The 17,068-nt window shown below is 46.3% G+C and overlaps 1 protein-coding gene across 3 annotated transcripts in view; it reads left to right on the forward strand.

The window, feature by feature from the left end:
* Nucleotides 1-17,068, forward strand: part of MASP1 (MBL associated serine protease 1) — a 587,565-nt gene that overhangs the window by 196,992 nt on the left and 373,505 nt on the right. For all 3 annotated transcript variants that reach the window (XM_069617478.1, XM_069617479.1, XM_069617480.1), the window contains exon 3: nucleotides 2,834-3,011. In XM_069617478.1, the coding sequence (XP_069473579.1) occupies nucleotides 2,834-3,011 (178 nt within the window). The remainder of the gene's footprint in view (nucleotides 1-2,833; nucleotides 3,012-17,068) is intronic.

Raw genomic sequence — 17,068 nt, forward strand, 5'->3', positions numbered from 1 at the left:
GTGAAGGCACTAGACAAGGCTGTTGCGCCTTGCATTCACCTTATGTGCTCATTGAACGTGAGCTCTTATGTCTGATAAAGTGGCTGCATAAGCTCAGATTTTGGCTATCAATACCAGTCTTCGTGCGCCAGAAAAGATCACCTTTGCATCAATTAGTCTCAGCCTGAGCATGGCTAGTTATCTTCTTTGATGACTAAGATAAGCACTGCATATTGAGGATTACAGAATTACATACTTGAGTGACATCAGGGTCATGCATGCGTGTAGCTTCCGTTGAAGGGGGTGAGATGTAGAGCTGTACATGTGGGGAGCCGGGTGTCTGGTCAAAGGATCGAATCCAAAGGGTTGAATGGTCAAAGGATCGACACCAAAGGATCGAAAACCAAAGGATCACATTTTTTTTTTAATTATATATTTTTTGGGGGGTTTTCGTTTAGTGAAAAAAAGTGTTTTTTAAAAAAACGGGAGTTGGGAGGGGCCCCCCCCCCCCAAAAAAAAAATGTAAAAAAAAAATAAAATCCGATCCTTTGGTTTTCCGTCCTTTGGTGTCGATCCTTTGACCATTCGACCCTTTTGTCGATCCTTTGACCTACAACCGGGGAGCAAGCAGTAGTGGGTAGGGGGTAGAATGGGAGTAAGGAGGTGATAAGTGGCAGGACGAGGTGTGTGAGCCAAAGAACGCGGAGCACGGGAGAAGGTACCGGGGCGTTATGGCGTACCGAGCACAGGTGGTGAGATGGCAGGAGCACGCATGGAACTGGAAAGAGTAAAATAGAACATAAGACAACCAGTGGTGAAGGAGGAGTGGAAAAGATGAGGAAGAGGGGGCAGGAAGGACTGAAAGATATATTGAGGAAACATCATATAAGAACAGGCAAAAAAAGTATGGAGGCTGCGGGAGGATGGAAAATAGGTTGGGGCCTGGGGCAGAAGGAAGTATGTTGACGGATATCAATGGATGAAGGAAGGATAAGGTTGGGGGTTAGATGAGGTACAGAAAAAGTGAAGGCGCTGAGAGCAGAAACTCCTATAAATGTGTGTCCTATGAAAGCTTGGCATGGCTGGGAAAATGACACCATGGCTGGGAAGGTGACACCATGGCTGGGAAAGTGACACCATGGCTGGGAAGGTGACACCATGGCTGGGAAGGTGACACCATGGCTGGGAAAGTGACAGCATGGCTGGGAAGGTGACACCATGGCTGGGAAAGTGACACCATGGCTGGGAAGGTGACATCATGGCTGGGAAAGTGACACCATGGCTGGGAAGGTGACACCATGGCTGGGAAAGTGACACCATGGCTGGGAAGGTGACACCGTGGCTGGGAAAGTGACACCAGTAACAGTGCTGTTCGCAAAAACATCTCAACACATCTTCATGACACATTTTTAGGAAAGACTATTTAGTCAGCACTTTAGGACTGAGTCAAAATAGTAGGGTAACCCTTTACTAGAATATATAGGATGGGCTTCTTGGCTTCAGCAACCTTGATTGGGGATGTTTTGCTCTGGGGATATTGCTGGCGACATTGCTGCTAAAACATTACCGATGATAATATTTATGTAGTAACATTTTCAGGGAAGCAAGTCTTCAGCGTGGAGTAACGGCTAAGAGAGGTAGGAGCGAAGGCGCTGTGAACACCTCTGGAGTTACTGGGGCAAGGGAATCATGGGTGCTCCGGAGTAGGATTGGTGGGGGTGGCATGCATCGGAAGAGGTGGAGGTAATGGAGGTAAAGGAGGTGGCATTGGTGCACAGTGGCACATGCAGGAGTGCCAGGTTGCTTTCCATGAAGCTATATGGGCAATCCTGCTGAACGGGTGGCAGGGGCACTAGAAGTGGCATAGACCAATCAGCAAACCGTTGCTAGGGCCTGCGCCCCAGCACATGCATGTAGAATGGGGACTAGGTGGCAGACTTAAAAGGACAGTTTATGGTCTCCAAACTCTCGCTGTTCATTCTTGCTCCATCTTCTCTGTCTATCACTCTCCCTTTATTTCCCTGCCTCTTACTCTCTCTCTCTCTTTCTTTCTCTCTCTTCGACTCTATATTTCTTTCCCTCTCTCTTCGACTCTTGCTCGTCCTCTCTCTCTGTCTCCGAGTATCTTTGTCTATTTCTTGCTCCTCTCTCTCTGTTGCTCTTTCTCTCCCCCTCTCTTGTCCTCCCTCTATCTCTCTCTCTCACTCTTGTTTCTCCCACCCTCTCCATCTACCGCACTCCCTTTTGCACTCTGTATCTATCTTTCTCTCTGTCACCTCTTCCATTTTTTATCTCTTGTCCTCTCTCTCTCTCTCTCTCTCTCTCTCTCTCTATCTATTTCTCTCTCCCCCTCTACTTCTCCCTCTTTCTCCATCACACATACACCCACACACACTTCTCTCTCATGCTTTTCTCTTGCTCTCCCTCCTTCCTGCTCTTCTCTCTTTGTCACTCTCATACACACACACTTCTCTCTCTCACACTCTTTTTTGTCTCTCTCCTTCTTGTTCTTCTCTCTCTCTCTCTCTTTACCTCTCTCTCAAACTCTTTCTCCCTCTCTCATACCTACATTCCTCTCACTCTCTCTTTCCTTCTTGCTCTCTATCTCTCTCTCTCTCCCTTTCTCCCCCTTTCTCTCTCTCTCCCCTCATCTCTCTCTTTGTCTCTCAGTCTTAGGCACTCCACCAACAATTTTCATGTGCACACTTTCCACAGCTTGACTCCTTCATGTGTAGCGATATGGCTACCCCACAATCCCCCCACATGTGTTATTTGACCGTGAAGGTATGGATGAAGGCAAGCGCCCAGGGACACTATGCAAAGGGTGGCTCATTTGTTTCTATTGTCTTCTTAGGTGGAAGCCGAGGGCCTGGTCTTGGGGACGTTTTGTGGCAAGGAGAGCACCGACACTGAGCAAGCACCAGGCCAGCAGGAGATCCTGTCCCCAGGTCCCACCATGAGCCTCACCTTCCACTCAGACTTCTCCAATGAAGAGCGCTTCACCGGCTTCGATGCACATTACACTGCAGTGGGTGAGTACTCACCTAACGTGGGATGATGCTTTGACCAGATGTGTTCATTTGCCGATAATGATAAAAATATGCTACTTGTTAAACTAGAATTGACTATCTGTATTGGATGCAGGACCTCTTACATGTGTGATCAGTGGCAATAGACAAATGTTAATAGCAATGACTATCCCAATCTCAATATGTTTTTAATCATTATTTGTATAGTCCATGAACAGATGATCAATTAAAAGTAGTGCGGTCAAATTCTACACTAGGTGTCCCAAAGTACTCCCCCATCCTCTTATCCTATCAGCACACAGGTGGGAGGGGGGTAGTGAATATTAACCAATCCCTTTTGCAAGAATCATGACACATTTGATGTCATTTGCCCTATAACTAAGTCAGTTTGCTTGAGAGCTGGACTTCTTCCACTAATTCCAAGAGGTGACCTACTGCCAAAATCTGGTGAGAAACATCCCAGCAGAGAGAGGCCTAATCTTGCAGTGGAGACAGGAGCCAGGAGACATAGAAACTGATTGGGACCCCTTGAAGGAAAGAGAGGAGATCCTTGACTGACCCCTTTGCTGTCCCCGCGGTGTGTCCTGATGGTCCCTGATGCCCAGTCCAGACCTCTCCTGCAAGTAGAACTACCCCAAAAACCTTAGATTATATAGACTCATTGAAGAATCCCATGTTCGTCTGTGTAGACCGTTAGCCTATTAATCAAAGTAAATCAATTAATTCCCCTATTTAATTCACAGGATCTGTATTGTTGGCATTCAAAACCAACACAATCTTTTCCCAGTGTGTTGTGAGCCGGTATAGTCATAAATATTTGCCAGAAGAATTAACCCCCCACAAAACCTGCTTCAACATATGTGCGCAGGGTGTTAAAGCAAAATTCCCCATTGATCCCGTTCATGATAAACCTGAAGTGAGAAGCCCAGTAGTGCCTGTGCATTTGCAAGGTGCAAACCGAAATTGCCCTGTGTACCCATTGTGCTCTGCAAAATTAAATTGTCCGATTTTCATTTTGTCTTACATTGCAAAACATCCCAAAATTGATTTTCCCATTTTGCCCTGATAAAACCCCACACCCCAGTGTGTTATTTTTAGGTGTAAAAAAACAAATCTCCCATTTCTTTCTATTCTTTCCCATGGCAGCTGTGATAAATAATTCAAAACCAGGGTGCAGAGGCCCACCAGGAAATCTCCAGATTTCCCTGTAGGCCAGTCAGTGCGTTAAGTGGGCCGGGGCCTGCCGGAGCCGGGAGCCGGCAGTCTCCCAAAAGTGGGGTTGAGCCGGGGCCCTCCCAGGGCCCATTGGTCCCACCACAACATTGGCGGGATGCATTATCCCGTTGCGGCCGCAGCCACAACGAGAGATGCACCCGACATTAGGTCAGGCAAGCTGACAGAAGTGTCAGTCAGCCAGAGCATTGCTGTAGCTGGCTGGCACTTCTGTCAGTCACTGTAACTGCCTCTGGTGACCCCTCGCACGAGAGATCACCAGAGGAAGTTACTATGCCTTTGTTTCCCCAGGCCACCAAGGCGTCTTTAACCCTCGGCGAACCTGCAGACTCCTCAACATATTTCAAGGTTTATAAAAGATGGCTTGAAAAGTGTACAATTCAAGCCATCTTTTATAAAGATTTGCCGACGGACAAAGATGCCTCAGGCTTTGTCCATCAGTAAAGCGTTATAAAAGATGGATTGAATTGTGCACTTTTCAAGCCATCTTTTATAAACATAGAAATGTTTAACAAAGATGGCTTGGAAAGTACACAAACCATAAGGTACGCACACAAATATATAAATGCTATATATTTGTGTGCGTACCTTACTATGGTTTATGTACTTTTCAAGCCTTCTTGAAGTACACAATAAGGCACGCAAACAAATATATAAATGTAATCCTTTATATATTTATGTGCCTACCTTACTATGGTTTGTATAGTATGCCGGCCATCTTTTATAAACATAGAAATGTGTTAATATGTTACGAATACAAATATATAAAATATTTGCGTACCGTACTATGGTTTGTGTACGTTTTTAAGGCCACACACTCCCACAAGCCATGCCCCCAAATGAGGGGGCGTGGCTGAGGCCAGTCCACCCCTGACCTGGGTGAAAATGCCCACCAGGAAATCTCCAGAGTTCCCTGTAGGCCAGTCCAGCCCTGAAGTCTGGATGACAAAATGCTACTGAAATCACAACCCACCCTCAAAAGAGTGAAATTGCGCTGTGACCGCCTTCACCCTCACCTCTTCCGTCCCAGCTATGCGGGGGTTTCTGCTACTCGAGTGATGAGTGCGAGATCTCTGGAAAGTGTGTCTGACAGCTGACATGTATATGGACGCCATGTGGTGGCCACCTAGGGTAGCGGCTTCTTAAACTGGATTCCCATATGTGGTACCCCAGGCCCTTCTCTTGCAACCACTGTTCTGCAGGGTCAGCAATTGTGAGAAGTGCAATGCTCGCATTTACCCATCCCCTTTAAAAAAAAAAACAAAAAAAAAAACAGCTCCCACATTACCCAAATGCACAATGCTGGGTCAACATGCTTATAAGGTGCAGCAGGGCTAGGACCTGTGATCAGAGGGGCCCTAATTACAGCGTCAACCTTGCACAGGAAAATTAGGCGCTACAGCTCTGCAATTTCCACTGCAGAGACTTCTTTCTGGAGAGCACTTATGTTTACATTCGTTAGATGTGTCAGAAATGAGGGTCCTGTCATGTATTCATCCTGTCAGCTGCAGTCCCCTCTCGGTCTTCTCATGCATGATTTGCCTTTTCCAGAGTAGGTGAAATAGAAAATAAGAGTAGGTAGTTGGATTTGTAACACAGAGCCACACGCAGCTGATGTTTTCATTATGGTGTGTTGCATAGCGCTAGAGGCAGCATGCTGCTTCAGGGCGCTCAAAGGAATACAATAGAGTTGGCGACAAAATAACAAGTAAATGAAGAGTCCATTTAGCAGGGAAGCAGGAACAAAAGGCCAAATAAAGGATTACACATGTGAAAGCAGTCCAAGAGCAGGGCTGTGCATTCCTAGTTACGCTGTGTTAGAGGGTAATGTTAACAGAGGTGCCCTCACTCTCGGGAGCTCAGGGGAAAACACCGCTTGGATTTCACGTACAGTCTGGGCCACTCCCACAGTCAAGCTTTGTGGTTCTTTTTCAATGTGTTGTCCAATTAATAGAATCGAGGATATGAAAGTACCGCCTGCGGCCCCATCCTTCCAATGCCTTGTGTTCTAAAGGTACAGCCTTAAAAAAAAAGCACTGGCAAAGCCAACAGTTTTGTCTTTTGTGTAGGCAGCTGATGGGCATTTGCCAGGCACTGCAATAATAGTGCTTCCTCGCCATAAGATGGAACCAGCTACACAACGGTGGGATAGGATAGCACTAGCCAAAAGTCTTGGTTTTGTCAATGCTTGTTTGTAACAGCACCTCAGTGGAAGGAACGGAAATAAATGTAGAGGTTGACGGCATACTTGGCTAAGACATTTGTATTACACCAGTAGCGCTTTTACAGCTTGAATGAGACCATTTACTCAGCAGACTGCTTAGAAATAACACTGTCCGGCCAAAGTTTGATGTTATTGCTTGAAACAGCCAGCTCAATGAGATACCACAATGATATGTTTTAGGCGGATAAAAGTAGTGGGGGCCGTGGGGGTGGAAAAGGGATTAGCATGCCCATGGGCAGTGAATTAGTGGGTAAATAACCAAACACCCACAAGCTGTGTGTCCATCCTCACGTCATCTCCATGCTAGCTGGACTCCAATGCAATAGTTTGTGCCTAAACCCGGCACCTAAGCACCACCGAATAGCCAGAAATAACGACTCCTTTGATCAGTAGGCAATGTTCTGTCCCATGTTCCCAACTGAATAATTACAAACAATGAAAGCGTCTTTTGGAAATGCTTTTGATGTTAAAGGTGTATGTGGTTGTTCGTAAGGTCTGTTTACAAGATTGGGACTTCACTGTAAAGCCAAGTGCGGGGAATCGGGTCCAGGTGCGTCATCATCCCTGGCCGCACCCTTCTGTGAGTGACAGGTGAACAGCAGCCGCTGCCCTGCTCTGCAGGGTCCGCGGGTGGCGTGGCGTTGCGTGTGCAAAGGCCTTCGCACACGGGCTGCAGCACCGCCTTTATGCATACAGGACTTGGCTCCATGTGGCCAATTCCAAATGACCCTCCCAAGTGGACAATGGGTGCAGCGCGCTTGATATGTAAACGAGATTAGGCATTGGTTGGGCAAACTGCCTGCGACAGCCTGCGATGTTAGGACAACCGTCACAGACGGAAGAGCACAGGAAAACATGCAACATTGGAAGGATCTTGGGAAATACTCAGCACATCCCTATACTAATGTAGCTCAGTGGGCTGTGTGCATGCCTAGCGATCAACTGCTCAGAAGTGCAAATACTGACGGGGATGGCATAGCCTTTATTTCTCTGAAGGTTTATAAAACGTGTACAGATGACGCGGTACACAAACCCTATATGGAAAGATATCAATATTACCATCATATACTACCAAGAGTAAAGTAGCAGGCATACACATTGCAGTTCAAAATAATCGTATAATCATCTGGTCATGAAATCAGAACTGTCTGATTGCAATAGTGTTGCCTTCTTCTTGCATCATAGCCTTGTACATGCGAGACACTCTTGCACTGCCCCCCCCCGCCCCCAGCCAAAAATAACCACCCCCAAAATGTGTTCTTAGGCTTTCCACCCAAGGGCACCCCTGCCCATCACCGGAGGCCAATTCTCTCCCAAGGCCCATCCCCATCCCAAGACACCTTCCCGCTCAAGGTCCATCCCAGCCCTGCGCCAAGGCCCATCCCCATCCCAAGACACCTTCCCACTCAAGGTCCATCCCAGCCCTGCGCCAAGGCCCATCCCCATCCCAAGACACCTTCCCGCTCAAGGTTCATCAACGCCCTGGGCCAAGGCCCATCCCCATCCCAAGACACCTTCCCACTCAAGGTGCATCCCAGCCCTGCACCAAGGCCCATCCCCATCCCAAGACACCTTCCCACTCAAGGTCCATCCACGCCCTGCGCCAAGGCCCATCCCCATCCCAAGACACCTTCCCACTCGAGGTCCATCCCAGCCCTGCGCCAAGGCCCATCCCCATCCCAAGACACCTTCCCACTCAAGGTCCATCCCAGCCCTGCGCCAAGGCCCATCCCCATCCCAAGACACCTTCCCACTCGAGGTCCATCCCAGCCCTGCACCAAGGCCCATCCCCATCCCAAGACACCTTCCCGCTCAAGGTCCATCCCTGCCTGCACCAAGGCCTTTCCCCGTCCCAAGACCCCTTCCCGCTCAAGGCCCATCCATGCCCTGCGCCAAGGCCCATCCCCATCCCAAGACACCTTCCCGCTCAAGGTCCATCCCAGCCCTGCGCCAAGGCCCATCCCCATCCCAAGACACCTTCCCGCTCAAGGTCCATCCCAGCCCTGCGCCAAGGCCCATCCCCATCCCAAGACACCTTCCCACTCAAGGTCCATCCCTGCCCTGCGCCAAGGCCCATTCTGTCCCAACCCTCCTGTGAGGCCCAGTCCCATCCCTTGGACCATCTCTGCTACACACCCCATCCCTGCCCATTGCTGATCCCTGGTCCAAGGCCCATCTGAACTCCAAGACGTCCCCACCCAAAAAGGCCCATAACTGCTCTGGGGCCCACCTGTAAGGCGCGCCCACGCCTCTACTCATAATGCGTGTCTGCAGGCCCATTCCAACGCGGAGGCCATACCCTGGCCCAAGCCCAAACCCTGCTCTGAGTGTGATCCCACCCCTGAGGCCCATCCCCACATCAAGGCCCATCCCTGCACCTCACTCGGCTCACAGCCGGGGGTCTATGTCAAATGCTGGCTCATCCCAACTTCCCAATGGACTGCACCCCCACTACACTGCTATTTTAGATAATCACAAGAGAAGATGTTTAACTTTTTAGAGTTTGTTTCTCTTGGTGTTATAAGTCTTTGTTTATAGTATCATATGTTTCCTCTGCGTTCTCTGTTTGTATAGAGCCCTTGGCCTGCAGCACAGAACTCTGCAGTGCCTTTTTAAATCCTTGTAATTTACAGCTGGAGTATATTGCTCTCCCTGTTATTAGAAGTATTCATACATGCGTCCGCCCTGTAAGTCTGGCCCCGTTGGCAGCTGGCTTTACCTGCCAGTCTGGCCGATTCATAAACAGGCATTACTTGGTCGATAGTTACCTGCTTCACAGAGACCTTGACCCTGGTTGCTTTGGAAATGACAGTGTAATCACAGGGCACTCACATTCCCAGCACAATATAATGACAGTTCACTGATCCACCAGGTGTAACATTAAACATAATGATATCATTATACTAGCCACAGAGCCCTGGGGGCAACCAGAACAAACACGGGTGTAATGGCGCACAGGCACACAACAGGAAATGCCCCCATCGCAGTGTCAGCCGCTTAGGGCCTAATTCATGGAACTTTAAGCGCGGAGCAAAGCGACTTTGGACTGCCAACAAACTCTCTAATTCACAGAAAGGTGCAAAGTTTACTGTTGCAATGAAAAGTGACTTTTCAACAGTGCAAAGCTAGTGCAAAGTCACTTTACACTGCAAAAATACACTTTGCACCGCTCTGTGAATCAGGGTGTTTGTTGGCAGTGCAAAGTCACTGTACACTGTGCAAAAAAATCTGTGAATCAGACCCATAGTAGCGCCATTTATCGCGTTGCAAAGAGTACTTGTGCAATGCAAAGTGACTTTGCTCTGCAAAAATACACCTTACACTGCTCGGTGACTTAGGCCCTGTGGAACGTGTTTGTTGGCAGTGCAAAGTCACTTTGCTCCGTGCTAAAAGTTCCATGAATTAGGCCCTAAGTAGCGCCATTTAGTGCGGTGCAAAGAGTACTTTTGCAATGCAAAGTGACTTTGCTCTGCAAAAATACACTATGCACCGCTTTGTGAATTAGGCCCTGTGGAACGTGTTTGTTGGCAGTGTAAAGTCACTTTGCTCCGTGCTAAAAGTTCCATGAATTAGGCCCTAAGTAGCGCCATTTAGCGCGGTGCAAAGAGTACTTTTGCAATGCAAAGTGACTTTGCTCTGCAAAAATACACTTTGCACCGCTCTGTGAATTAGGCCCTGTGGAACGTGTTTGTTGGTATTGCAAAGCCACTTGACTCGATGCTAAACGTTCCATGAATTAGGCACTTAGTCTTAGATACAGTATTTAAAGCCATCACCTTGGGTGATGGGCTGGACCAGTGGCAGAGCAATCCGGGGTCGCTGGTTGACAGTCTGTGTAAGTGTGATTGGGGTGGATTAAGGCATGTTAAAGGCAAAGGCATTAATACCAAAGCCGGCCACAATCACAACATGTTATCTTTTCGTGACACACTGTTCGAGTGCTACCAAAGGGGGTGTTGGTCAAATTCTTGCAAAAAGTGTGTTTAAAGGTCCATTTTTTCAGTAACATTGGTCAAAGCTACCAGCTGCAGTGTCATCAAAGCGGCCCAATCAGGCCCAAAAAAACGGACCCAAACTAGCATGTTGGGCCGGTTCTTCATGCATTGCCCTATAGCCTGACTGACCAGTGCCAGCCCGAATGGGACTCAATTAAACGTGTTTACATTGTACTTAAAAAATGTTCTGTGCAGAAACTGTAATTACTACGTAGAGATCGTTATTGACCTCCTGTCAGCCAATCAGAATGTCAGCGTGCTGTTAATAACTGCTGGTGTTGACTGCACTCTGAACTTTCTGGATTCAAAAGCGAAGAAGAACCCCAAAAAGCAATGTGCAGGTTAGATTTCTTTCAACAAGACTCTTCCTTTTTTTTCACTACAACATCCTATTTAACACCCCAAAGAGAAGCTAAAACATGGGACGATGCTTTCAGTTTCTAATCGAGAAACCATTCACTTTTACATGGCACCTAATGGACGATCATGGATTTATTTATTTATGTATTAACATTTATAAAGCACGCAACAGCCCAGAGGCATCGAGGCGCTGTTACAAGACAGCATACTTAGTTACAGAAAACGCCGCGCGACAGCCCAAAAGGCAACGAGGCGCTGTTACAATACAATGTACTTAGTTACAGAAAAAAATGTAAACATATTTACATGAGGCGCGCGACAGCCGTAAAGGCATCGAGGCGCTATTACAAGACAACATTTTTAGTTACAGAGAACATTCATACATATTTCCATGAAGCAGAGGGCGTTAGAGGAAGAGTCCGGTTGTGTTTGTTGAAAAGGGGAGTTTTAAGCACTTTATGGAACACTGTGAGGGAGGTCTCAGCTCTGAGTGTGTTGGGAAGGTTATTCCAGAGTTTTGGTGCAATATGTGGGAATCCAATCCCGCCTGCTTTGGCCCTTTTGATGGGGGGATGCACAGTTGGTAGGCATGGCAGAATGGCATGGCAGGTTCTTTTTGGATGTGAGCAGGTGCCTCTGACTATGGTTTCTGAGAGTTAAGCCGGGGATGTTAACTCCATCATGTTAACTCCACTGCGGTTTAACCAAGTCTGCAATTAAAATATCTGAAGAAAACCCTGTTATTTAACTCCTACAAAATAAAAACACATGTAATTTACAAAATCAGTTTGTCTATTTATTTACTATTAAAGTAACGTTTTTCTTTCACCACCAAAATGCCAAAACATGTTGTGCTATTAGCCCGAAAGACTTCGGGAGGGGTCCTTATTGCCTGGGATAATGACCCTTCCCAACTTCCCCTCGGGCCATTATTTGGTGCTGGGTCATTATCCAGTGATAATGACCCCATCCAAAGTCTAAAAGGCTATGTTATAGATGCTGCTGTAATCCAACTCGCTCACCCAAGTCCTTAGAATGAAAGGTTCAATCTGCCAGGCCAGGATGCATACCCCTGATTAACCTGTGAAACAGAGCTCTCTGCAGCAGGTACATTCACCCAGCTGTCTGTTTGTTGACCATTACATTATGAGGGTTGGGAAATGCCATCTTGCCAAAGTTGATCTGGATTAGTGGTTTGATCTGCTCTTCTGGAAGAAGGGGACCTGTGTTGTAATCACACCATCCCGATTTTGACCAAATTGTGTGATCCTGTGCATGCTATTCTAGCGGACCAGTCATCACCTTCCTTATTTTTAAACTGGGAGTCTCTTAGAAGGCGGGTGACATAAAAAAAGAACAGAACAAATCGGGGGCCCCCAGAGGACTATGCAAATAAAGGGAAAGGGGAAAGAAGGTACAAGATGGTCGAGCACACAATGCTCAAAGGTGCCAACTCTGCCCTTATCTCTACAGAACAATACATCATTTCTCCAGGTTATAGGAGGCACTCTTTACTTTACCTTTTTACTTTACTTTACTTTACTTTACTTTACTTTACTTTACTTTACTTTACTTTACTTTACTGCTTATAACAAGCCAGCACACACGGGCCTCAGGGCGCACGCAGAACAAAGAACACACAAGCAACAGTGGGAGCCACCTATGGGGTGAAACTAGTCCACTGCTCTGTTAAAGTGGTGAGTCTTGATTGCTTTTTTTAATCGAGTCTGGCACGGGATGGACCAAAGAGTACGTGGCAGCTCATTCCAAGCTTGTGGGGCCCAGAAGTCCAATCCGACTCCTCAGTATTTGTGCAGGCTACCTCGAGGCAGAGCTAACAATCGAGAGTTGTTAGAACGTAAAGCTCTTCCAGATGCGCAATCATAAGTGTATGGAATGCCCACATAAAAGTACAGGGAATTTATGTTACTCTATAAGCACAACACAAAGTGCGCCGTAAAACACACAAAGCGGTGTCCCTCTTTAGGACAAGCCCTGATGGATGGCGGGTCCAGGAGGGGCGGGGCCCAGATCTCTGAGAAAGTCAAGCTCTAGAGGAAAGACCTGCTCATCAGCAGAAATCCCAGTGCACCTGCACATTTATAGTCCTCAATGGAAGGTCACAAAAACATGGCTGCTTCCACTGGCTGGGAGTCACTCAAAAAGGGCAAAACGGGAGTAATTGCAGCGAGCGCAAACTCAGATTGCACACGGGCACAGAGTTCTCCAATCGTCCCCCACGCACAGTGCACAATTTGCTCATTGCACAAAAAGGGTGTGGAAAGGGTTGTGATCCCCGATGAAAAGGCTAATTTCGCACACATTGCGAGGAGTAAATCTGGCAATATGCCTTAGACAAAACTAAAGAAGTAACAGCAAGAAAGTACACATTTCAGGCCACTTCTTTCATTAATGGCGACACTAAATCTGAAAACAAAGAATCAGGGCAGAAGCCCATTCCATGGGCCGCTGTGACTGAACGGAGTACGAATGCACTGTCAGCCTGCTGTGAACGCTGGAGAGCCGCATAGCCTGGAGCCGCTCTCTACCCCACCAAACCATAGGCGGAGCTTCACCATCAGCCGCTGTCAAATCCCCAAGCCGCTGAGTGAGGGCGTGTCATCCTTCATTGTCATCCGCTCTTTTCCTTTGCAGATGGGGAGCAGGTGCAAGTGGATCTAGGTCACCTGGCCTAAGCCCCACCCACCTTCTTAGCCCGGTCTCTTCCTTCCTGCTCTTAACTCTTAGATCAAGGGCGTCTTTCGCCCGGGCGTCCGAAAATGAAGGGCAGTCAAAGAAAGGGGCAATTCCTGTTTGGATCTGCTCGGACCAGGAGGATCCAGGGTCCGACCCCCTGCTAAGACAGCAGGAAAGCATGCACCAACATGTGTTTACACCCTCTGTCCCCACGGGCCATCCCCACCCTCTCTGGTCCCCCCGTGTTGTTCCCTTGTGCCCCCCTTCCCGCACAGAGGAGTCTATCCTGATACATTCTGGTTTCACCATCACTGTCTTGTGGCCAATGCTGGATATCACTTTCATGGACTTCATTGATTCACGGTGCGTGACCCTTTTTCCACTCTCACGCTGGACTTCCTTTGCATCTTTGCACTCATGCTGGCCCTGAATCATGCTGTTCCATCTTCATCTTGTATCCTGGCTTGCAACATTATGTGTTACTACTGACGTCTGCAATTGTATTCGCCCTCCCCTCTTGCTTCTCCAGTCTTTTTGACTGCTTACTCTCTGTTCTCTCCTCGCCTCCCCTCTCCCTTTTTCTATCTCCTCCCCTCCTCCCCTTACATTCTTCTATGCACTTACTCTATCAGAATTGTCCCTGGACCTAGTATGATAGCAACCTCGTCTGTCTCTCCCATCCCCTTACTGCCCCCCCCACCCTCCAGCACTATCTGAAATGTTGTCAGGCCTAGTACGATAGTCACTTGTTTTGTTCCTCCCCTCCCTTTCTGCACCCCTCTCCCTCCCCTTTTGTTTTTCCGGCTCTACCAGAAATGTCGTCAGGCCTAGTACGGTAGTCGCCTGTCTGTTTCCATTTCCTTCCCTCTCTCCCCCTCCCTTCCTTATCTATGTCTTAGCTCTTACACTTTCTGAAATGTCATGAGGCCGAGTACGATAGTTAATTTCACATCCTTACTGTTCATGGCCTGTAAGAATATCATTGTATGTTTCCTTGATCCCTCCCTTGCCTTGAAGCGCTTTGAAACGCATTGTGTATATGCACTATATATATATACTATCATATATCATATCATATATCATATCATATCATATGTGCAATAATAGGCACATGTGAAAAATATTACAATGGAAGCCCAGTTATTGAACAAATGGGACACACTCTATTAAACCTGACATTCTTAGGAATAGAATGGACGCAGCCACCAATCACATCTGGCAATACGGAAATAAGATACAGCCACCAATCACATATGCCAATATAGAACTAAAATACAGCCACAAATCACATCTGGCGATATAGAACTAAGATACAGCTACCAATCACATCTGCCAATATAGAACTAAAATACAGCCACAAATCACATCTGGCAACATAGAACTAAGATACAGCCACCGATCACACCTGGGAATATAGCACTAAAATACAGTCACCAATCACATCTGGCAATACGGAAATAAGATACAGCCACCAATCACATATGCCAATATAGAACTAAAATACAGCCACAAATCACATCTGGCGATATAGAACTAAGATACAGCTACCAATCACATCTGCCAATATAGAACTAAAATACAGCCACAAATCACATCTGGCAACATAGAACTAAGATACAGCCACCGATCACACCTGGGAATATAGCACTAAAATACAGTCACCAATCACATCTGGCAATATAGAGCTAAAATACAGCCACCAAATACCCCTGGAAATATAGAACTAAAATACAGCCACCAATCACACCTGAAAATACAGACCTAAAATACAGCCACCAATCACATCTGATATAACATAACATATGACATAACCTAGAACTAAAATACAGCCACCAATCACACCTGGAAATATAGAACTAAAATACAGCCACCAATCACACCTGAAAATACAGCCACCAATCACATCTGACAACACAGAACTAAAATACAGCCACCAATCACACCTGGAAATATATCACTAAAATACAGCCACCAATCACACCTAAAAATATAGAACTAAAATACAGCCACCTATCACCCCAGGAAATAAATAACTAAAATACAGCCACCAATCACACCTGGAAATACAGAACTAAAATACAGCCGCCAATCACATCTGATAATATAGAACTAAAATGCAGCCACCAATCACATCTAGAAATAAAGAACTAAAATACAGCCACCAATCACACCTGGAACTATAGAACTAAAATACAGCCAACAATCACATCTGGAAAGAAAGAACTAAAATAAGCTGTGATATTGGAATGTCTCCAAAAAAGTTGTTATAAAAAGAAGATTGTTATGTATCCTTTTATGCGTAAAAGGCATTTGACACCATGTTCTAACCAACACCCACCAACTACATCCAATTGATTGTGTCCTTTTGGAAATGTAAATACTTTTTGTCTATCACAATTAGGAAGGGTTATCCCTCCTTGTTCCTTGACAGACTTAATGTGTCAAAAACATTATGATGGCATGTACACCAGTATTAGCACCCACCGTCAATGATGATTTATGCATATCAATCATAGCGTCTTGCATGCAGATCCAAAATGATAGTATTACAGACATGTTTCATATTACAATATGAGCCCCCCCTCTCCACTTAGAATTCTCCTATTTTTTCTCCTTTGACATCCATTTTTCAACAACCAGTTTTGCCCCTTAAAAAAGGGATTTTCATTGCTAGAACATGATATGGAACATAACACAAATGTAAACAATATGGAGAACGTCACTAATACGTATATGAGGTATTGACGTTGCCACCTAGCAACATGTAGTGACATCATCACGTCTCACAGGAACAGAAGGATGTCACTTTCCATGCGGATCACAAGCATAAGGAAAGGTTAAGAACAGTATCAAGATTACACTGACGCCACCTGAGCATTTCAGCTATAATCTGTGGGGAGACATTGTTGAGATCTGCCCAGTACCCGCTCTCTGGGCCTCTGGTGCTTTTGGACCAGGGAAGATAGGCTGGATACCAAGCAGGAAGACATCAAGACACTCAGGCTGGATTTCAAATGACATATTGTATTCTTCAAAGCAAACCAGGGTACAGCAGACCGCATACAGCAGAAACACCAACAGCAACCCCAACCCTCTCCTAACTTCACTGTCTTTTATACATTTTCAAAGGTGATGTAATGTAATAATTGGCAACTTAAAGACAACCCCTTCTACAAACAAGGTTTGGTTACCTCGGCTGTCACTCATCAAGTACCCATGTCATAACAAAACCACAAAATTCTAGATACAACTGCCTCCAGTGATCTTTCCATGAACTGCTATGAGGGAATTATGTAATTATTTCAGCATGATTTTGCAAGACCCAACCCTTTTGTATTTTCAGTATCCATCTTAGAGTGTGCCTGACCTCGTTCCAACCAAAATGGCTGATCAAATTATAAAATAACTGACCAATCTATTTTACTTATAACTTAGTTCCTGTTCAGTTTTAAACCTAGAATTTGAGTAATTATGACAAATGTATGCTACCGAACATGCCCTTTGCTGCACAAGGCATTCTGAACCTAAAAATGTGTGTCACCCTACAATGT

The sequence above is a fragment of the Ambystoma mexicanum genome, chromosome 10 (genome assembly GCF_040938575.1).
Source record: "Ambystoma mexicanum isolate Mex_15411 chromosome 10, UKY_AmexF1_1, whole genome shotgun sequence".
In the NCBI taxonomy this organism is placed as follows: Eukaryota; Metazoa; Chordata; class Amphibia; order Caudata; family Ambystomatidae; genus Ambystoma; species Ambystoma mexicanum.